The sequence below is a fragment of the Callorhinus ursinus genome, unplaced genomic scaffold, assembly GCF_003265705.2.
Source record: "Callorhinus ursinus isolate GAN/ISIS: 27379988/994484 unplaced genomic scaffold, GSC_fseal_2.0 scaffold106, whole genome shotgun sequence".
Classification (NCBI taxonomy): Eukaryota; Metazoa; Chordata; class Mammalia; order Carnivora; family Otariidae; genus Callorhinus; species Callorhinus ursinus.
The window spans coordinates 711321-732927 of record NW_027397168.1 but is presented as its reverse complement, the minus strand read 5'-3'; the positions used below and the strand labels follow the sequence as shown (position 1 = coordinate 732927).

At 55.7% G+C, this 21607-nt stretch overlaps 3 protein-coding genes across 7 annotated transcripts in view; 1 reads left to right on the top strand and 2 right to left on the bottom strand.

The window, feature by feature from the left end:
* The window catches only part of LOC112806471 (zinc finger protein 581), a 16606-nt gene extending 15764 nt beyond the window's left edge, over positions 1-842 (bottom strand). The window contains exon 1 of one of the 4 annotated variants that reach the window (XR_012377081.1): positions 547-842. Coding sequence is in view for 1 of the 4 variants with exons in the window: in XM_073889380.1 (XP_073745481.1) it covers positions 79-416 (338 nt within the window). In the remaining 3 variants the exon portion in view is untranslated. Of the gene's footprint in view, positions 1-78; positions 492-546 lie in introns of those variants that run through there. The other 3 variants (XR_003203878.2, XR_003203879.2, XM_073889380.1) reach the window with 3 other exon arrangements.
* Positions 843-5628: 4786 nt separating this feature from the next.
* On the top strand, positions 5629-8862 carry ZNF784 (zinc finger protein 784). Its single transcript, XM_025848745.2, has 2 exons — positions 5629-5743; positions 6957-8862. The coding sequence occupies exons 1-2, from the start codon at positions 5666-5668 to the stop codon at positions 7839-7841; spliced, it is 963 nt and encodes a 320-aa protein (XP_025704530.1). The 5' UTR covers positions 5629-5665; the 3' UTR covers positions 7842-8862.
* Positions 8863-9754: 892 nt separating this feature from the next.
* On the bottom strand, positions 9755-21469 carry ZNF865 (zinc finger protein 865). 2 transcript variants are annotated; one of them, XM_025849130.2, is made up of 2 exons: positions 20701-21469; positions 9755-14696 (listed from the first exon to the last, which is right to left on the bottom strand). In XM_025849130.2, the coding sequence occupies exon 2, from the start codon at positions 14667-14669 to the stop codon at positions 11484-11486; it is 3186 nt and encodes a 1061-aa protein (XP_025704915.2). In that variant the 5' UTR covers positions 14670-14696; positions 20701-21469; the 3' UTR covers positions 9755-11483. The 2 variants fall into 2 exon arrangements, with proteins under 2 accessions (XP_025704915.2, XP_073745454.1); XM_073889353.1 differs by lacking the exon at positions 20701-21469 and adding an exon at positions 15719-16741.
* Positions 21470-21607: the final 138 nt, after the last annotated feature.

Here is a 21607-nt window from a genome sequence, read left to right as displayed (position 1 = left end):
CCCCCCCCCCAGCCCGGCTGCTCTATCCGCCGCCACCCTCTCTATGGTTCCCAAGCCCACCCCACCCCCGCCGCTCACACGGTGCCGGCTCTTTCTCGGAGTAACTCAACCCCGGCCTTCGGCCTCTCGCGCCCGTCCGAGCCGAGCTGGGGCGGCCTCTCTTGTCCGGCTGGGCGGAAGTGGCGGCCACCGGGAGAGCGCTCGTAGAGAAAGCCCGGGAAGGGGGGACCGCGACTTCCAGGGAGAGACCCTGGGAAGACGGTGCGCCGTGCAGGCCCTCCGGGAGAAGGCTCCGGCCGGAAGCGCGAGGCCCGGAGAGGAAGGGTCCGCTTTCCGCTCGGGCCCCCCTCCCCCGGAGGAACTGGGATCCCAGAAAGATCACGGCGCCCAGAGGAGGTTCCTGGCTTGGGCTTCATTGTTGTTCCCCCAGCGCTGGACAGAGACCAAGAAATCGGGAAATGCCCACCTCGGGACAGAGACCGGGGAAAACGAGGCCGAGAATGGGGAGGGAGCTCGGCCAGGACGCGGGGATGTGGGGCCACTTACCCCCTGACGCCCAGTTTGCAGAAGCTCAGTGGGTTGTTGTTTTTTTTTTCCTCTTAAAATAGGCGAGGTCGCAGGTCACCGGAGGGCTCCTCAGGGAGGCCTGCAGGGCCTTCGCAGTCGGCTCCCGTCAATCAAATAATATAGGGGGGAGAGTGTGGTGGAGCTGAGTCAGGTAGGAAACTCCTAAAAGTACTACACCACTTGGGGGTGGCGTGGCCATTGTCACCTGTTAAGTTTTGTAATTGGTGGGAGTTTGTTTTCTCATAATAAATGTGCACGTGCATACCTTATTTCGTGTTTCAAATTTTGTGTTCCTGGTTGTGTAAGTCGCACCCCACAGAATCTGGATCTGCCCCCTGCTCTCGCACTCGATGAGCTCTCAGCAAACACTAGTTATTATTTTCGGTGTTTTTTTCATTTGCAGACCCTGCAACAGGAAGGTGTGAGGACGATCTATTCTTTGAGGATTCCTATTGGCTTAGGACTCCAGACAACCATAATTACCAGCTACTTGTTCATTCACATACTTATGTATTGACTCGTTAATGTAATACATGTTTACTGAATACCTGTCACATCCCAGACACTGGTGTGGGTGCTGGAGACACACGGGGGAATGACAATAGCCATGGTCTCTACCTTTATTTATTAGAATTTTATTTATTTATTTGAGAGAGCACAAGCAGGGCAGAGGAAGAGGGAGAAGCAAGCCCCCCGCTGAGCAAGGAGCCCAGTGCGGGGCTCGATCCCAGAACCCTGGGATCATGACCTGAGCCAAAGGCAGATGCTTAACTGACTGAGCCACCCAGGTGCCCCTAAAAATCAGATTTTAAAAATCATCCACAGGCTCAAGGGGCACCTGCCTGGCTCAGTGGGAAGAGCATGTAACTCTTCATCTCGAGGTCATGAGTTCAAGCCCCACATTGGGTGTAGAGATTACCTAAATAAATAAAAAACAATAAAAAAATATTATCTAGAGGCTCCCTCAACCCCATGTTTTATTATGGAAATTTACAACCATAGAGAAAAGTTGGAAGAATTGCATAGTGAACATCCATATACCTACCTTACAGACTTATGTTTAAATGTCATCTACAGTTTGACCCTAAAAGATCATGTTCAGCTAATTCTTTTTTTTAGCAGCTTCACTGAGATATAATGCACCATATAATTTACCCATTTAACCGATGAGTCAATGGTTTTTAGTATATTTACAGATATGTGCAGCCATCAGCACAATTTTAGAACATTTTAATCACCTCAAAAATAAACCTTGTACTCTCTAGCTATCACTCCTCTGTTCCCTCAACCCCACTCCACCCATCCTCTGGCCCTTAAGGAACCACGAATCTACTTTCTTTTTTTTTTTTTTAAGATTTTATTTATTTATTCATCAGGGAGAGAGAGCACAAGCAGGGGGAGCGGCAGGCAGAGGGAGAAGCAGGCTCCCCAGTGAGCAAGGAGCCCGATGTGGGACTCAATCTCAGGACCCTGGGATCATGACCTGAGCCGAAAGATGATGCTTAACCGACTGAGCCACTCAGGCGTCCCTCTACTTTCTGTCTCTGTAAATTGCCCTGTTCTGGATAGCTTGTATGAATGGAATAATAAAATATGTGGGGTTTGTGCCTGGTTTCTCTCACTGAGCATAATGTTTTCAAGATTCATTCATGTTGTAGCATGTATCAGCACTTCATTCCTTTTTGTGGAATAAAAAATAATTATCTTATGGATAATATATATCCATATATATCCACATACTATATATATTACTTTTTTTTTTTAACCCAGTCATGAATTGATGGACATTTGGGTTGTTTCCACCTTTGGCTATTATGAATAATGGTGTTATAAGCATTTGTTTACAAATTTTTGTGTGGACAAATATTTTCATTTCTTTGGGTACATCCCTAGGAGTGGAATTGCTGGGTCATATGGTAACCCTAACAGCCAATTCGCTTAAAAAGCAGGGGATCCAGCCGAGCAAGGAGAAGCGATGTGCTCACAGGAGGGACAGAAGGAAGCAAGACTAGACCCCACATCTTCTGATTCCAAGCCCAGGACTCTTTCTGCCATTTTATAGTGGCTCCACATAGCCAGACTTCTAGCATCAGATCATGCAATAGAGTACTACATGCAATTAATGTAGTACCAGGCCATGAAGGACTCAGGCAAACAGGGGAAAAGGCAAGGAACCCACAGCTATTGAGCACCAGTTGGTTCCAGGAATTACGCCAGACCTGTAACATTTTCCATCTGTGGTGTTCTCAATACAATCCCACCAAGCAGCATGGTGCTGCCCACTTTGTGCATGACAACTGGATACTGAGAAAGCACGTCTTGCCCAAAGTTGCATAGCAAGTGGACAGATGGCTCTGAACCCAGTTTTGTCTGACTTGAAAGTTTATGGTCACTCCACTGAACTATGGTCTCCTCTACAAATAGTTGTCTCTAGCTCTGATACCCAAATTCTTCTATATCTCCATTAATTTAGCTACTCATCCATTCATTAATTTGTTCGTTCACCCACCAAACATTCACTGAGTCCTTCTGAGGATGCAGAGATGAAACAGACCCAGCCCACAAGAAAGAAGAACAGAGGATGAGCTCTGTGCTAGATGCAGTATCATGAATTATCTCATTTAATAGAAGGAATCTCAATGAAAAACCATGTCACACCCATCAGATTGGCAAAGATTTAGGTTTGGCTATCAAATATTAACAAAGACTTTAAGCAACAGGAGCTCCCATTCATTGCTGGTGGAAGTGTAAGTCAGTAGTATTTATAGCTAATACACAGTTCCTACATTACACTTTACAGATAATGGCTCATTTAATCATCATAGCACCTAACATTTAACCCTGTTAAGTAAGTACTATTATTTTTGCTTTACAAATGAGAAAACAGAGGGCTACCTTTCTCATTAGACACAGCAGGTACATACAGTGCCTAGGGCTCATGACACTTTTAGGAGCCCACGAAAAATATTTTAATTTTGAAACCGGAAGAAAAAAGAATGTAATCCAGCCTAGCTTATGTTCATCTTTATACCAACGGTCATAAAATATAATTTTAAATATGTTTTTTGAAATGAAGGGGCCCACGAAGGCAGAAATGCCAGGGTCCATGAACGCACTGGAGACACTGAGTGGTTAAATAATTTACTCAAGAGAGGCGTGTGGGTTGCTCAGTCTGTTGAGCATCCAACTCTGAATTTTGGCTCAGGTCATGATCTCAGGGTAGTGTCATCAAGCCCTGCATCAGACTCAGTGCTGAACGTGGAGTCTGCTAAAGTTTCTCTCTCTCCTTCTCCCTCTGCCCCTCCCCCTACTCTCTAAAATAAATAAATAAATCTTTTAAAAAATAATTTACCCAAGAGCCCCCAGGTAGTAAGTGGTGGAGTTATTAGAAAAGCAACTGAATAATAAAGATGGGAGTTGAAGATGTTAATAAACTTTGATCCAGCAATTCAACTTCCAGTGATATAATATAGAAAAAGATCTCTTTGGGGTTCAAGGAGACCTGAGCAAGACTACTCATGGCAGTATTGTTTGTAATAACAAAAATTTGGAATCAACCCAATGTCCAAGAATAGGAGAACGAAAACATGTAATGGGACATTATCATCCGTGGGATATCACACCAGCATTGACATCAGCAGTAACTAGACTACATGTACTGATGTATACAAATATAAAAAGGGGAGCAGAAAAAAGTTAGAGAACATTAGACTGAACTTATATCATTTATTAGAAAAATTTTTGAGTTGATTTATTTTTTAATAATCTCTACACCCAATGTGGGACTTGAACTCACAAGCCCAAGATCAGATGTTACATGGTCTTCTGACTGAGCCAACCAGGCACTCCTAATTTATTAGACAAAAATTATTTTTTTAAAGATTTCATTTATTTATTTATATGAGAGGGAGAGCATGAGCAGGGGGAAAGGGCAGAGGGAGAGGGAGAAGCTGACTCCCCGTTGAGCAGGGAGAACAACGCAGGGCTTGATCCCAAGACCCTGGAACATGACTGGAACCGAAGGCAGACACTTAAGTGATTGAGCCACCCAGGCGCCCTATTAGAAAAAATTTAAAGCACACAGAACAATATCATATTTCGTATGTGTAGGAAAATAAGGAAGACATGCCTGGGAATGATAAACAGAAAATACAAAATCTAACCTCAGGGGAGGGCGGGAGAATGGGGGAGGAGTACACAACTTAGATTGTATCTGTAATGTGTATTTTAAGTTTATTACTGAGTATGGGCAGTTTATATTACTGAATACTTACTTATATACTTTATAATAAAATAAATGCAAATAAAAAGCTCCGTATGTGTATCAGTTAAGATAGAATAGCTTACGCCCGTAGTAGGAACCACCACAATGGCTCAGTGGCTTAACAAAATAAAACGTTTTTTTGTATGCTACATAAATGCTACATCTCAGGAGGTCCAGCACCAGGCTCTGTTCACTGTAGACGCTCTGGAACTCGGGCTGATGGCAACCAACCGATGCCAAGCACGGATGGGCAGGGGGGATCCTGGCGAAGGGCCCGCAGGCTCTCGCTGAGAGCTGAAGGTGATGCACCTGCTGTCTCTGACAGTCCACTGGCCAAGGAAACCCACCGGGGCCACAACTAAATTCAAAGGAAAGTGCAATGTTATCATGTCCCCTAGAAGGGGGAGAAACAGCGCATTTAGGAACGATGGTAGTGTTTAAGCATCACCTACCCTGCCGTCCCAAGAAAACCTAGGGGTGTTCAAAGGTGTCCCATATCTCTTTTCTCATCGGGTTTTCACAACACCTCTCCAGTTTTATAGAGAAGACTATGTGTACGTGGCCCAGAGCGGTGTGGCGACTTCTCCACGGTCGCCCATGTGCGCTTCCAGACGTCGCACCGACCTGTGGGTGTTTGCAAACTCCCAGGGCCCTCGGGGTCGCTGACAGGTGGTCAGAAGGGACGCGGCACTCCCCTCGGGCGGGCGGGGCGCGGCCTTCGCAGAGCCACGCCCCTGCCCGCCAGTGTGCGCCTGCGCGGCGCCTCTGACGACGGCCCGAGCCCCGCCCCCTCCCACAGCGACCACGGGCCTGGGGGCGGGGCCTGGGCACAAGATGGCCGCCGCGCGCCCGGAGACCCCGAGTCCGAGCTCAGCGGCCCCGGAGCCGCGATCCCCGGAGACGCCGGACCTGGTGCGGGCGGGGAAGGGGCCTCGGCCGGGGACTCGAGGCGGGAGGAGGTCTCAGGGCGAGGGGCGGGGCCGAGGCGGGGTCTATGAGGGCTGGGCGGGGGAGGTATTTAGGGCTCCGGGTCTGGAGGCGGTGCTTCTCGGGGTGCGTGAGGGGCGTGGCCTAAGGAGGAGCCTATGAGAATGGAGGGCGGGGCCCGGGCGGGGCGGGGCCAGAGGAGGGGGTTGGGTGGAACATCTGGGCGGGGGATGAGTCCAGGGAGAGGTCTCGGAGATTGAGTTTGTGTAATTAGGGGGCGGGATCTTCCGAGGGGCGGGGCCTCAGAAATTCTGGGGCTATTGGACTTGGGTGGAAGGTTGGGAAGGTGACCCTGAAAGACAAGTGCGGGTAGTTATGGTCGGGGCACCCACGTTGGAGTGGGGTAATGATTCTGCAAGAGTCCGAGTGACGTGTCTCGAATGCCTAAGGGAGGATTTTGGGGGGCGGAATGACTGCTCCAGGTGACTTCGGAGCTTTCCCCACTCAGGACTGGAGAGTAACAGACATTTCCTGAGCTCCTACTTAGGCTCAGTAGATAGAGAGGTGAACAAAACAGATGAGGGCTGTATTCCCTTCAAGCTCAGTCTAGAGGAGAGAGACAATAAAGGATATTTATTGTGTTCATGCTATAAAGGAAATAAAGAGTGAGCTGATAGGGTGGGGGTGAAGGGGAGCTAAATTTAGATGAGAGAGGTCGGCTGTGTGCCAGCTTATATTTACACTGGGGTCGGAGACCAGCCGGAGCCAGATCATGATGGGTATTATGATGATGGCTTTGGATTTTAAATGCAGTTGAAGCCATGAGAGGGTTTTGAGTGAGAAAATGACGGTCTCATTTCCATTTTCAAAAGGTCATTCACGCTTCTTTGGGGAGGTAGCAGACAGAAACAGGGGTTCTGCTCAGGAGGCTTTTTTAGTTGTCAGGCCAAGAAATAATTGGCTTTTAACTGGGGTAGAGGAGAGAAGTGGCTGGATCCGTGATGTGGTTGGAACAGGAGTGGAAGTCTTGATAGGGATACTGCAGAATCCTGGAGGATGGAGAGCAGGATCTGGAAATTGAAGGGCCCAGTATGCTACAAAGGAGATGGATGTTTTAATAAGTGGAGGCGTGTTGGGAGGCCCTGAGGAAGGGTCCACAGGCTCCTGGTTTTTTCTCCCTCCCCCCGCCCCCACCCAGGTCCTGGTGCCAGATGATGGCCGCCCCTCCACACCCCCGAGTGACCTCATCGAGATCCAGGTGGTGAAGGTGACAGACACCACGCTGGTGCCCGAGCCCCCGGAGCCAGGTTCCCTCCACTGTGCCTTGTGCCCAGCTGCCTTCCGGCTGGTCTCTGAGCTGCTGTTCCACGAACATGGCCACCTGGCGGGGGCAGAGGGCGGCGGGCAGGGTGGGGACCCCAGCCGGTGTCATGTGTGTGGCCACAGCTGTCCGGGCCCCGCCAGCCTCCGCGCGCACTACAGCCTGCACACGGGGGAGCGGCCCTACCGCTGCCCACTCTGCCCCCGGGCCTTCAAGGCTCTGGCACCTCTGCTGCGGCACCAGCACCGACACGGGGTGGAGCCAGGGACCTCTCAGAGGCCTCCGGAGGCGGCAGCGGCTCGAGAACAGAGGCCCGCGGTGCCCCAGGAGAGGTCGGAGGTGGTGATGGCGGCAGCAGCAGCGGGCGCGGCGGTGGGGAAGCCTTTCGCCTGCAGGTTCTGCGCCAAGCCCTTTCGCCGCTCCTCAGACATGCGCGACCACGAGCGGGTGCACACGGGCGAGCGGCCCTACCACTGCGGCATCTGCGGCAAGGGCTTCACGCAGTCCTCGGTGCTGAGTGGCCACGCGCGCATCCACACCGGGGAGCGCCCCTTCCGCTGCGCCCTGTGCGATCGCGCTTTCAACAACTCCTCTAACTTCCGCAAGCACCAGCGCACCCACTTCCACGGGCCAGGGCCGGGGGACTCTGGCAGCCAGCTGGCCTCAGGGCCCGAGGGGCTAGGGAGTGGGTGTGGGCCAGGAAACAGTCTGGAAGAAGGGCAAGGGGAGGTGGCCAAGGTGAAGGTGGAGGTCGACCAGTAGGCTGGGAGAGCAGGGCCGTGGGAGCATTAACACGGGACGGGGAGTAGGAGGCAGATCGCAGGGGGGGGGGGGGGGGGGAAAAGGAGGCAGGAGAGGGGAGATTGGGGGAGAGGTGACAAGAGCTAACAGATGGCCATGAGCAGCTAGTGCGGAAGAACACAACCAGTTTTGGGACACCCACAAACCCATACAGCACCTCCATGAGACTCAGAAGGGCACAGACACCACCCTGTGGATGCTCAGTTAAATGTGAGGAACATGGGCTGGATTTCACTGCCCAATCTGCCTGCTCGTTGGGATGTCCTCATGCAAGACACAGCTTGTCCCAACAGAGCCTGGGCACGACAGAGGGGGAGCCAGGGTTGAATGGAAGGGGCAGAACCAGGGTCTGCCCTGGTGTCTCTGGGCTAGCCCTTCATCTACAGAACCGTGGACTATCTTGGGGCCTAGGGTGGGCCAGGATGGAATCTTTTCCTACCTCACTGGATTGCACTGAACCCGGGATGCCTACCCACCCTCAGGCAGAAGACGCCCACCAGGTCCTCCATAAAGAGACTCTGGGATCCCATCACCTTGAAGCCAGAGGGTCCCCACGTCCTAGCCAAGAGCTCTCAAGCCTCAAGGATGTAAGCCTGACCATAAAGATCTTGACTCCAAGAGCTGCTCCCTGCTCCCATGGTGGTCCCTCCTTAACCCACCGACTCTGAAGCAACAAAAAAATCCGGACAGCAAACAGCCACCTAATATCCCTCTCATAAGGCTTTAGATTCAGAGCCCATGGCCCCCAGGGCTACAAAGTAGTCTCAGGTTTCTCTTGATTTCCTCCACTCCCAATTTGAAGCAAAAGCTTAATGCCTGACCCAGGGCTACCCCAAGGAAGGGCTGGGAGATGGCAGCATGGTGGGCTGGCCTGTGTACAGTGGGTGTGGGAAGAACTGAGTCACTATGGTGGGAGCGTGAGGAGGACCGGGGAGCTGGAGGAGGGAACCTCCAGTTCTATTAAAGGACTTTCTGAAGGGTTTCTCTATGTCAGTCTTGTGTTTCAGGGGGTGGGGGTAGAGGACCCACACAGTGGTCTTGCCGTGAGCAGTTAATTGCAGCACACCTCTCCAAAACTTTCCTCATCTTTAGATCTCTGTTCAGTGATGTTGTGTTTCAGCTGTGGCAGTGGATGTCAGGGAAGTTTGGCAAAAGGAAGGGACTCCCGTGATCAGTATGCCTGTCAAGGAGGGAGAGCCCTAGACTGGCACACCTTCCTGTTCACCCAACCCCTCCCACGAGATATCCCTTAGGTCAGAACACCAGCAGAACTCACTGTTTCCTCCAAAGAAATGCCTGTGTTTCTATCATTGGCATCACCAGCCAAGCTACAAACCTGGGGGGGTTCCTGAAGCCTTCATCCCTCGTGCACTCATCTAATCCCTATCCTCCCTCCTCCCTTCCCTGCTGTTGAGCCAGTTAAGTATCTCTGAAATCTGAACACTTTTCATCATCTCTACTCTTGTGGGCCAAGCCAACAGTGGCCCCGCATTTGGATAACTACCCAGCAGCACCCACCGTCTCCGGTCTCCATACTACAGCCTCATGGACCCACTGCTCCTTGTGGCTTTGAGAAAGGATCACAAGCATAAATGCCTATAGGAGCAGGGTGGCTGTGTAAATAAATGAAGGAGGTGGCTGGATGCAAGGTGGAAGGCACCAGCACCAGTGAGGTGACACATGGCAACTGACACTTGGGCTCAGTGCTGAGCTTCAAGGCGGGGCAGGAGTTGGTGGCAGATTGGAGAGCGTGTGCTCTGTTTGAAGAGGGCAGCAGTTACCCAGCTCTGGGAGAGGGCAGGCTGGGTTGCTAAATCTTGCAAATTTTTCGAAAGTTGCATTAGTTCATTATGCAAAATCTTCTGATTTTCAAATGTTGGCAACTAAGTCAAACTTTATTATTATTATTTTTTTAACGCATGAGCTAAACAAAGGGTGTCAGCGGCTTGTGTCCAGCAGCTGCCAGCTTCCAGCCTCTGGCCTACAACATCATCCAAGCTTCACTATTTGGAATCCAAAGCCCTTCAGGATGCAGCCTCCCATACCCCAACCTCTCCTGCCATACTCATCTTTTAAGATTCTCTGGAACAGCTGGGTCTAGTTAGACACACTAAACCCTCCACCTAGAATTCTTTGCCCACATTACCTGGCAAGCCTCTGTGGCTTTTGTTATTGTTCGGGCATCACTTTCTCCTCCAGGAAGCTTGGCCAGCCCCCGGTCTGATAGGGTGATTCCTCCATGCTCTCAGCCGCCAGTGATCATTCCACGTACTTTCATGGTGGTGCCCCCTGGGGCACTGGCACCAGGTGTGTCTCATGCTGGATCTTCAGCACTGGCATACGTTGGCCACACTAGGTTGCTGCCCTTGTGTGGGTCAAACTGGACCTGCCCAGGCAGTGTCCCTGAACCAGCTTGGTCTTCAAGTTTCAGTATTGAGGCACCCTGGGCCTGCAGTCCCAGTTCTACCATGGACTTGCTAGGTGTCCTTGGAGCTTCTTTCTTCTCCCAGGACCTCAGCCTCCTCTTCTGACAGATGGGAGAACTGAACGAATGTTGGAAGGGCACATGGCTTGCTGTTGCAACAATGGAAATGAGGGCTGTTGGAAGGGCTTTTGAAGCTCCTCCAAATTATCCTGGAGGGACAGGTGTGATGGGTGAGGCTGTAAGAAACATGGGTCTGTACAACGCTGGGACACGGCAATGGCTTAGCAGGGGATCTCTTCCACCTTAATCGAGGGCAAGAAGCATGTCCAATTCGTGTTTCCACAGTGTCCAGTGAAAGACTCAGCAGACGGGGGGCTTCAGGAAATGCTGGCCAAGCGAACAAATGCCGAAAACATCTTTGAAGGGGAAGGAATCCGGGTAAACTGTAGGTTTCCGAGAACAGAAACTTACCTGTCTTGTTCAACCTCCCTTTGCTCAAGGTGCAGACTACAGCTTGGATATGGTAAATCCTCAGCAATTACCAGTTGAATGAGGCAAAGCAGGAAACATGAGCGCAAGGCAGATGGTGTTGGGGAATCCAAATCCCTGGGAAACAAAAGTTCTCAACTTTCTCTTTGTCAGCACTTAATCCCCTCTCCCTGGGATGCAAGAAAGGACTCCAGCGGCCCTGTTGGTAAGATTTATTATTCTCCGCTCTGTACAAGCCGCGTCTGCCACCCCGCCCCCACCCCCACAATCCAAAAGAGCACCCAGTCCCCTTGTGCCCTCCCAACTCCGCTTATACTCCACTTTCCAGCCAGATCCCAAAGGAATTGGGGAGGGGCAGTTCAGACCCACATCCTCCACAAAAGCTTATTGGGGGACAGAATGCTGCAGAGGTGGGGGGGTTGCTGATGAAGGTTACAAAACGGGGCTGGACGGAGGATCAAGTTCAGTGGCTGGCAGGATGAGAGGAGGACCAGAGAGGTCCAGGATGGGAGTGATCCAGTCTTGAGTCTGTAGGGCATGGGCCTTAAAGGGGGCTAGTCCGTCTGGAGTCCTGAAGGATGGCTGGGGCAACAGCGAGGAGGGGTAAGAGTCTGATCAGCAACTGGGGACGGGTGAGTGTGCAAGGGGACATCTGACTGGGGGGGGGCGGATCAGAACGCCCCTCCTGGTCAGGCGTCCTTTCCGGCCAAGGTGCCCGCCCCCGCCCCAGGACCCCCGAGACCCTCGGCTTTATGAGCCAGGCGATGTTTCTTGAGGCCATAGGTGTTGGCGAAGCCCTCGCCGCAGGAGGAGCAGCGGAAGGGCCGGCCGCCCTGGTGGGCCGCCAGGTGCTTACGGAAGTAGCCAGGGTCCTTGAAGGCCTTGAGGCAGGCGGGGCACCGGAGCTCAGGCCGCGGCGGCTCATGGGCGCGCTGGTGGCGCAGCACGGAGCTCAGGTAGAAGAAGCCCTTCCCGCAGTGCTCGCAGCGGTAGGCGCGCTCCCCCAGGTGCAGCCGCTGGTGCTCCAGCAGGTTGGAGCGGTAGCGGAAGGTCTTGCCGCAGGCGCCGCAGCGCTGGGGCCGGGCCACAGCGTGCAGCCGCCGGTGCTCCGCCAGGCTGGAGGACTGCGCGAAGCGCTTGGCGCACACGCCGCACTTGAAGGCGCGCTCGCCCGTGTGCACCACGCGATGCTGCCGCAGGTACCAGGAGCGCAGGAAGCCTCGACCGCACACACCGCACCGGTAGGGCCGCTGCTCGGTGTGGCAGCGCTGGTGGCGCATCAGCAGGGCTGCCTCCCAGAAGCGCTTGCCGCACACTGGGCAGCGGAAGCCCCGTTTCTGCCGGTGGCTGCGGCGGTGCAGGAGCAGGTCGTAGGCACCAGCGAAGCTCTGGCCACAGAGGCCACAGCCTAGGGTCCGCCGCACCAGGTGCACATACTTGTGAGTCACCAGGCCCAGGAAATGCTTGAAGCTCTGGCCACACGTGGCACAGCTGAAACGCTCAGGACCTGAACTGGCACCCCCACCGCCCCCAGCCACCGCCGTCCCGCTGGCGTCATCACCCCCGGACACCCCTGCCAGTGCTGCCACAGCCGCCCCCACCTCTCCCGCCAGCCCGTTGTCCAGCACACTGGCCGCGTCGGCACTGCTGGAGCCATCCTGGGTCTGAGGGCCGCCGGGTGCAGGCGGGAGCAGGCGCTCAGGGGCTGCCTGGTGGACTAGCTTGTGCCACATGAGATTCTCGATGAAGCCGAAGGTCTTGCCGCACGCATCACAGCCGTAGGGCTTCTCTGCCATGTGAGCCTCCTTGTGGCTCATCACGTGGAAGAGATCGGGGAAGTGCTCGCCGCAGTCCGAGCAGGCGTAGCTCAGTGCATCCGCGGCCCCCGCAGAAGTAGCCGAGGCGCCCGGTCCACAGGCCCCTGGCGCGCCCTGGGTGGCCGGGAGGCCGGCAGCCCCGGCCAGGGCGCAGGGCAGCTGGAGCCGGTGCACCTGGCGGTGGCGGGTGAGGCTCTGTGGGTAGCCAAAGACCTTGCCGCAGAGTTCACACTTGTAGGGCCGCTCGCGGGTGTGCACCACGTGGTGTTTGCTCAGGTGGAAGGACTCCCGGAAGCGCTTCCCGCACACGGGACACTGGTGGGGCTTCTCGCCGGTGTGGATGCGCTCGTGGCGCTTCAGAGTCTCGCGCCGCCCGAAGCCCCGCCCGCAGATGCCACAACAGAATGTCTTTCCAGGGACGCTGGCGCTGGAGCCCCCGGCCCCGCTGGTCCCAGCCCCGCCAAGCAGCAGCGGGTGGGCCCCCAGCAGCGGGACGGGCACGGCGCCGTAGACCACTGCCGCCGCTGCCGCCGCGGCCTTCTCGCTATCTGTGGCCGGAGGGTCAGGGGGCAGGAGGTAGGGGCCCGCAGGGAAGGCGGGCGGGGGCTGCGGGACGGAGGCCCCTACGTCCTTGGGCGCGTCGGGGGCAGCGGGTGGGGCGTGCGCGGCCTTGTGCCGGAGCAGGCTCTGGGGTGCAGAGTAGGACTTGCCACACAGGTCGCAGGGGTACACAGGCCGAGGCCCCGCCGCGCCTGCGCCCGCGTGCGCCGCCTGGTGCTTGAGCAGGTAGGCGGCGTCGCGGAAGGCCTTTCCGCAGACGCCGCACGGCAGGCGCAGGAGGTCCGCCGAGTGCGTCTTCACATGCCGCTTGAGGCTCTCCCTGCGGTTGAAGCTCTTGCTGCACACCGAGCACGAGAAGGGCTTCTCGCCGGTGTGGATGATCTGGTGCTGGTGGAGGTGGCTGGGCTTCTTGAAGACCTTCCAGCAGAGCGGGCAGGCAAACGGGCCCTCGCCACCCCCCGCCGCGGGAGGGGGGACGCCCACCCCGGCGGGGGCACCGGTGCCTTCCGCGACGGTGGCGGCCACGGTGGCAGCTCCGGCGGTGGCGGCGGCGGCGGAGGGCGGGGCAGGGGGGCCGGAGGACACGGGGGTGGGGGCGGCGGTGGGGGGCGCGCCGGCCGCGGGCGCGGGCAGGCCCAGCGGCGGAAGCGGCGCCCCCGGCTGCGGCGGGCCCCCGGCGGCGGGCGGCACGTCCTTGTGGCAGCGGCGGTGGCGGATGAGGCTGGACACGTGGTTGTAGGTGCGGCCGCAGACGCCACACTCGTACGGCCGCTCCCCCGAGTGCACCAGCATGTGCTGGACCAGGTGCGAGGACTGCTTGAAGGACTTCTGACACACGCCGCAGGGGAAGCGCCGCTCCATCAGGTACTTCAGCCTGCGGAAGTAGCCCTTGTCGTCCTTGCTTGGGTCGCAGGCTGCCCCCGCGGCAGGTCCGGGCGGGGTCTGGGAGGGGGCGGGAAGCGGCCCCGGGGTCCCAGTGGGGGACGCCAGCCCCGGCGTCACCCCCGGCCCGGATGCGGGCCCTCCGCGCTTCAGGTTCCCAAAAAGGTGCTGGTGTCCAGAGAGGTCGACGATGCCCCACTGCGGGGCGGGGAACGCAGCATCAAATAGGGGGGGCGGGGGGGGCCCGAAGGCGGGCGGCAGAGGCGGGTCGGGCTTCTTGGCCTGCGAGGAAGAGGATGAGGACGACGACGAGGACGACGAGGACGACGAGGACGACGACGGTGCCTCCGCCTTGGGCTTGAAGGTGGCCTGGGGCGGGTAGTCGTACTGGGGCGGAGGAGGCTGCGGCGGGGGCTGCGGCGGCGGCCCGGGGGCGCAGGGCAGCGCGGCCACCGCCTTGGCGTGCTCCCCGTAGAGTTCCATGGGCTCGAAGCGCTGGTGGTTGAGGAACTCCAGGAAGTCGAAGGGGTAGCTCTGGAAGTGAACCCCGTCCTCGCCCCCTATGCCGCTGCCCCCACCACCCCCGGCGGCGCTGCCGGCTGCGTTTGCCTCCATCTCGGGCGGGGTGGGCGACGGGCGACCCTGCGGAGAAGACGATGCGGCTGAGCAAACGGGACCAGGCGCCGGCTCGGGAGCTGTGCGCGCTGGAGGACGTTGGAGGACGTGGCCAAGGGCCGGGGCCACACTCCGTCTTCCGGCCTTGCTCCTCTCCTGCCCTGTCCCTCCACCCCGCAGGGCAGACTCCTCCTCTGCCGCCGGTCTCCCATCCCTTCCACTTTCCCCGTTGTTTCTGGGGTCTTCACACATCCTCTCTACCCATCCCCCAGACCCCTTCCCCAGGGTTGCCTGCAGACCCTCAGCTCCCCACCCCCGATCTCCTTCTCCCAGCATCTTCGGCCTCTGGTCACAGTCCCCTGGCAAACTCTTGGGCATCGGCACTGCGCCCTACCCTCCTCTCCAAAACACACACACACGAGCCCTGTTCTCAATCCCCTCAGGTTTTGCCTCTGTAAAATGATTATAAAAGAGGGTGGGCTCTAGAGCCAGACGGCCAGATAGACTCTGAGCCCCACCACATTTTAGCTGTGTGACCCCAGGCAAGCGCCCGAACCTCTCTGTGCCTGGCTTTCCTCATCTACAAATAAGAGGTGACAAAGCACACCCCTACTTCACAAGGCTGATGTGAGGATCCAATAAGCACATCACATGAGGCCTTCGGGTGGATGCTTCGGGCACTTCGCAGGCACTGGGAAAGTGGAAAGTATTCTATGGATACCACTCTCGCTACCCCTGGTAGCGACAAACAGTCAGGACAAACCAAGACAACAGGAATGAAATCAGTGTTGGGGGGGAGGCGTTCTTTTACTACAAGGTGGGAAGCAGAATGTGTTTGCCTGGAAGAAACAAGTTATGGCAGAAGGACAGGCACTGAGAGGGAAGGCAGCCTGACACAGCAGAAAATACGTGTGCACCCTGCACCTGGGCAGACCTGGGTTCGAGTCCCATCTTCTTCCCGATCCACACTTCTCCATTTCTAAAAGGGGGCGGCCCCTAGGCTGCAGGGGACTCAAGGGAGCTCACCTAGGACGTAAGGAAATACTTACTGGCAGAGCTTTCAGTCCCCAGAACCATCTGTACCTTCAGGCCATCACACACCTGGGAGGAGCCCGACCAGGGAGTAGCTGCCCAGGGAGTGCAGTTCCTGTCCTCACCCCAGGGGGCTTCCCCTGCCTCCCCTGCCATGGGAGTCATTCTCTGGGCACCCCTCCTTTACAGTACTTTTCATTCCAGATGGCAGCTGTCCATGTCTGGACCCCCTACTCCCACCTGAAGCTCAGCTCCTACAATTAATTTTTGAACCTGAGCCACCCAGGGGGCTGTGGAAATGCCCCCAAGTCGGTGCAGAGCCAGTAGAGAGAAGAGCCCCCGAGGTGTGGCATGCTTCTTGGCCATAATCCCCGGCCCCTGGGGGTCTGGCTCTATGTGCAGCCCATGGAAGGGGTCAGTGGTGACTACCAAGGCCAGGGCCCATCAGCCCCCATCCAACCAGCTGGCTCTCTCCCCCCACAGGTGAAAGGTGTCCCCTCCACTCCCCTCGCCAAGAGGCCGATATTTTTAGTCTCTAGCTCTGGGTGTCCTTGGATGAGATTCAACAGCCCATGCCCTTCACACCCCCTCTAGTTAATCTGATCTCCAGAAGGAACAAATGCATGGCTGGAGTGGTAGTGGAAGCCTGTGGGTGACACCTAAGTCTGGGAGACCAGGCTAGCGTGGGCCGGGTGAGCAGAAAGAAGCACATGGTAGAATGGAGGGGGTTGGGAGGCGAGTGTCTTAGGGAAGAAGCCACCACCCCGGCTCACCTCTGTCAGAGTACATATTAATAACAAAAATTTGCCTGGGCATTTCCTACAGGCCTGATGTGTTCCAAGCCCATGACATACGTTAACTCAATCCCCACAAATCTATGAGACTATGACATAGGAACTACTGTTAACCCCATTTGACAAAACAAGAGCACAGAGAAGTCAAGTGACTTGCCCAAGGTCACAGAGCAAGCCTGCGGCTCAGCCCACCCCCTCCCCGCACAGGGTTGTTTTACCAGGTTGCTCTCTAAGGTGGACAAAGGTGGGGTGGAACTGTGGGGGCAGGAGCCTTATTTGGGGGTGTCCTCTAGGTTATGGGGGGTTATGCCAGGGGCTGGGTGGGAGAGGAAGGGGGTCACCATCTCGAACAGATGCAGCAGTGATGTGGTGAGACGGTTCTCCGATGTCAAGCCTCCGTCCTGTGCCTGCTTCGGGTCTCTGCTCGGATGTCATGCCCACCCTGTCCTCTCTAACCCCTCGTCTTGCTGCATTTTTCACCACTGTCACTGCCATGACTTGCTGCGTGTATTTCCTTCACCATGTGTTTACCTAAGAGGATGGGAATTTGGCCCGTCTTGTTTGCCACTGTGCCCCCCCCCCCCAGCACCGAGCACAGCACCCAGTACAGCGTGGTTGCTTGGTTAAGGATTCACTGATATGTGGGAATTAAACACACACTCTTAAATCGCCAGTGGGTCCATGAAGAAATCTCAAGGAATCCCAGATGAATAAAAATGAAATCACAACCTACCAAAACTTAGTGAAGATGCAGCTAAAGTAGGGCTCAGAGGTAAACTGATAGCCTACATTGATAAATATTTGTTGAATGAGCAAAGGGATGAGACTGAGCTGTCCAGAACTCCCTGAGGGAGGGAGGGGGACATTTAGCAGAGATGGAATTGACATAGGGGACAGGGTCCCCAGAAAAGGGAATGTGAAGGGCAGTGATGTTATAAAGAGCGACTGACCCAAGGGCGAGTAGGAGAATGCTGAAGAGCTGCTGCCCTGAGGAGCAGGGAGTAGTACTGGGGGGCAGAACTGATCAGGCTCACAGCATTTCCACTAGGAAACAGGAGGCATTTCCTCTTTCCAAACCTTAAATTAGAGTCTTTCTAAGGAGAGACGTGTCATGGGAGGGTTTCATGTGGAGAGTGGCATGATGGGGGGAGGCCCTCCCCAGGGCAGGAGTCATAATCCTAACAGCCATATTTATTGTTCAACTGGTCTGAGCTGTAGCATCACCCGATGCCTCACAGTGGTCCTGCACTGCTATTGGTCCCGCTTTAACTGGGGAAACTGAGGGGGGGTTCATTTCCCCAAGGTCATGTAACCAGTAAAGGGGAAAGCAGGTATTGGATTCCAGGTCTCTCCAATACCAGGACCTGTGGGCCATTCTGTTGCACCAGAGTTGACTTGTGATGAAAGTCTAGTCTGTTAATAACAGTAACAGTGACACAGAGTAACACGTAACGTGAAGTGCTTTCTACAGGCCAAGTGCTCTTCTAAACCCTTTATTTACGTGTGTTGACTCAATGAGTCTTCCTATTAACTCAAGAGGATGGTTACTGTTATTAACTCTGTTTTACAGAAGAAGAGACTAAGGGCTAGAGAGATCAACTAATCTCCTGAGGACACACCAGTAACAGGCTGTAGTGGAGCAAGGAATTGAAGGTGGGCAGTGGGGCTCCATAGTGCATCACTCACGACAGCATGCTGTCCTTCAATACTCGCTCTCCAAAATTAGGAAGGCCCCACTCCGCCTTATACTTGAAATATACTTCACCCCGCTTCCAGGCCACCTGACCCCAGAGCTAGCCACCAGCATTTACTGAACACTAGTAAGCACAGTTACTAGGTGCCTTAAGTGGCTTGTCTCAATCAAACTTCCAAACAGGCTCATAAGATAAGCACTGCTATTATTCTAATAGACAGGACGACTAAGGCCAAACCATGTCCCTCCTCTGCTCAAACCCTGCAGTGACACCCATCTCACTTAAAGTCAAAGTCTTTATGATGACCTGCACAGGCTCCACGGCCACTGGGCTGCTCCTCCAATGTGCCAACATTCCTGCCCCAGGGCCCTTGCACGGGCTGTTGCTTCTGCCTGGAATGCTCTGATTGTTATCTATACACTTCTCTCTCCCCCTCACCTCCTTCATGTCTCTGCTCAAATGCTGTCTCCTCGGTGAGGCTCTCCATGACCACTGTAACCCGTCATCCAGACCAACATTCCTGCTCTTCCCAGCCTGCTTCATTTCTGTCCTTCCCTGTCAGAATCACCTAATAAACCACATATTCTGCTTATCTTGTTGCCGGCCTCCCCCTCAAGAAGGGAGGCTCCATACAGGCAAGGATTTTTATGTTTTGTTCACTGTTCTATCCCAGGACCTAGAACAGTGCCTGTCTCTGAAAATATATGTGAAATAAGTGAATGAACGGGGATATAGGAAAAGAGGGAGTGGTCTGTTCAGAGACGTGAACACTGGAGGGATGCAGGACTCACCCTCCTAAGCACTTCGCTCGGGGGGAGCTCGTAAGAGCAGCCCCCGCTTGGCCACAGTTGTCCGGGAGGGATGAGGCTCACACACAGCTGTAACTTTTTGGTGTGTGGTGTTTCGGAGCAACAAGACGACAATGGGAATCTTTTGACGGAGGCCTTCTTGCCTTCTCCCTTGTAACTATACCCGGTTTCTTCACACAGGGCATTTTGTTCTTTAATTGTCCCACGAACTAGCACAGGCACTCCACGAGGGCAGGGGGTTTTGTCTATTTTGTTCTCTACTGCATCCCTAGCGTGCAACAGGTCCTCATCAAACACTTGTTGAACACGTGAATGAATGAACAAATGCAGAACATTTGGGGCTTCGTAGAGCTGACAAAGGCCAGATATTTGATCACAACACCCTTATCCCCGAGGCCCTATGAGATCAAATTCTCTGTCCCCTTTTTCTTCTCTTCAATTTCTCTGCCCCAACCTTACTGGCCTCCCCCTGGTGCTCTTCCACTCACCATGATCATGGCCACCTCGGGGCCTTTGGCTTGCTATTCTCTCCGCCTGAAACAGTCCACCCATATCTTTACACGGCTAAGTTACCTCTGCTAATTCAGGATTCATCTCTGAAGCAGCCCATCAGGCTCTGGGAGAACCCAGAAAGCAGCATTTCTCCTGTTCACTTGTTTTTGAACTCTCTCGACTGTAAAACCCACAAAATGAAAGACTGGGTGTATCTCTCTCCTTCACCTGTGTATGCCCTGTCCTTAGAACACTGAATGAATGAATGACTGAATGCATGCATGCATGCCTAGGGAAGAGAAGAGGTCAGGCCATAGTGAGGCTGGGGGTCTCCTCTGGGGTGTCCAGGAGGATGAAATGGAGCTGGGTGAGAGGTGGCAGGCGGAGGGGGCTTAGGACCAGGGAAAGAGGTGCAGCCTGAGGGAGAGCCTCACGGTGGGGCACTGTTCTGCGGGAAGACTGAAGACAGGGGCTGCTCCCGGTGGGGGAGGGGAGGGAGGCGGGGCACAAGTATTTCATTGGAGCCTGGAGCTAAACAGGCAGCGATTTCTACCTGAAGGGGGAGAGGATGTGGGTGTGAGAGCAGAACTCTAGAGGGAGCTGTTCTATAGGAGGGGTCGAGGGGCGGTGGAAAGGGGTATTCCCCAGAACTACGGCGGGTGGGGGGGGTGCAGAAGGACAAAAAGGCATTCTGGGCTGCGGACCAGCAGAGAAGTATTTTTACACCAGGAGGAGGCGGGCGGGGCGTGTAGGAGGTCTGGGGGCTGCTGTGTGTGCACAGAGGTAAGAGGGGCAGTCCTGCAGCACGGCACTACGGCGACACTCTGGAGGCAGCCTATAGGGAGTACTAATGGAGGGCCCACGGGCAGCTGCCCTCCGTGAGGGAGGGCAATGCTGGTGGCATCTCGGGGGCTGTCCTGGAGGAAGCAATGACGGGGGATTATGCACAAGCGATCCTCCGAGAAAGCATTAGTGGGGGGCCCTGGCAGCAGTTTAACGGATCGCCACTAACTAGGGCGCTCTGGCAGCCGTCCTGCACGGGGGCGTTAATGGGGCAGATGTCCGGAGAGGTCTCATGAGCGAGCAGTGATTGGGGACCCCTGGCGAGGGCCCGGCGGGAGAGACACTGACGGGGACGTTCTGGGGACCAGGGCGGGACCCCCCGCCCCCGTTGCCCCCGGGCCCCCGGGCCACGCGCCCCGTCACTCACCGGCGCAGGGGTCTCCGCCGGGAGGAGGCCGAGGAGGCGGAGGAGGCGCCGCCGCTCCGGGGAGACCCGAGGGCCCGACCGGAAGTGCCGCCCCCTCCCCCTCCCCGGCAGCCCCGCGCCGCCCGCCTGCCCGCCCGCCCGGAAACGGAAGTCGCGCCCGTCTCCGAGGCGCCGGCGTGGAGGAGCGGAAAGAGGGGGCGGTGGCGGCGACCGGGAAGGGGAACTGCGCCTGCGCACTAGCTCGGAGACGCGGACAGGGAAAGCCTAGGCCGCTTCCGGTAGCCGAGCCGAGCAACGTGCGCCTGCGCCCAGAGCGCGAGCCTCCTAGGGCACCGCCCACACGCTCCGGACGTCCGGTTAAAACACGCCCCTCGCGTAAATCTTGCATTTAAGCCCCGGCCCCGCTCGGAATCACGCCCATTTTCTGGCTTAATTGCTTAAGCCCCGCCCATTGTCTCAAAAAAAAAAAAATCCCATCCTCCTCGCCCCAGCACCCACGATGTTTCTCCTGTTCTTCCCGACCTCGGAGCCCCCAAGAACTCCACCTCACCCTCCTCAGCCCCGCCCACAGCCCCAGCTCTTTCTTCTCCACCGGGCCTCTCAGAGGTCTTTAGGCTGCACCAAGCCCCCTGCGTTACTGAGCCCCTCAGTCTCGGGGGTTTCCTTTCCTTACTCCCTTCTTAGGTACCCCCTTCGCTCCCTTTGGCCTGAATAACAGTCATGCCCACCTCTTAGCTCCCGCCTGTCCTAACACCTTGCCCTCCTGCAGTTCACCCTTGAAACCTCTCCTCTCAGATGAACCCCACTCATTCCTTCTAAGCCGCTCCCACCTTCTGCCTGCCAACCCAACCAATTCAAGCCCCACCCTTGTTCTCAGCCCCTTCCCCTAAGCCCCGCCTATAATCCT

Excerpts from the sequence above, each read along its gene's own strand:
- ZNF865 (XM_025849130.2), bottom strand. The coding sequence starts at position 14,669 with ATGGAGGCAAACGCAGCCGGCAGCGCCGCCGGGGGTGGTGGGGGCAGC.
- ZNF784 (XM_025848745.2), top strand. The coding sequence starts at position 5,666 with ATGGCCGCCGCGCGCCCGGAGACCCCGAGTCCGAGCTCAGCGGCCCCG. Across the intron at positions 5,744-6,956 it reads CCCCGGAGACGCCGGACCTG|GTCCTGGTGCCAGATGATGG; the intron begins GTGCGGGCGGGG and ends GCCCCCACCCAG.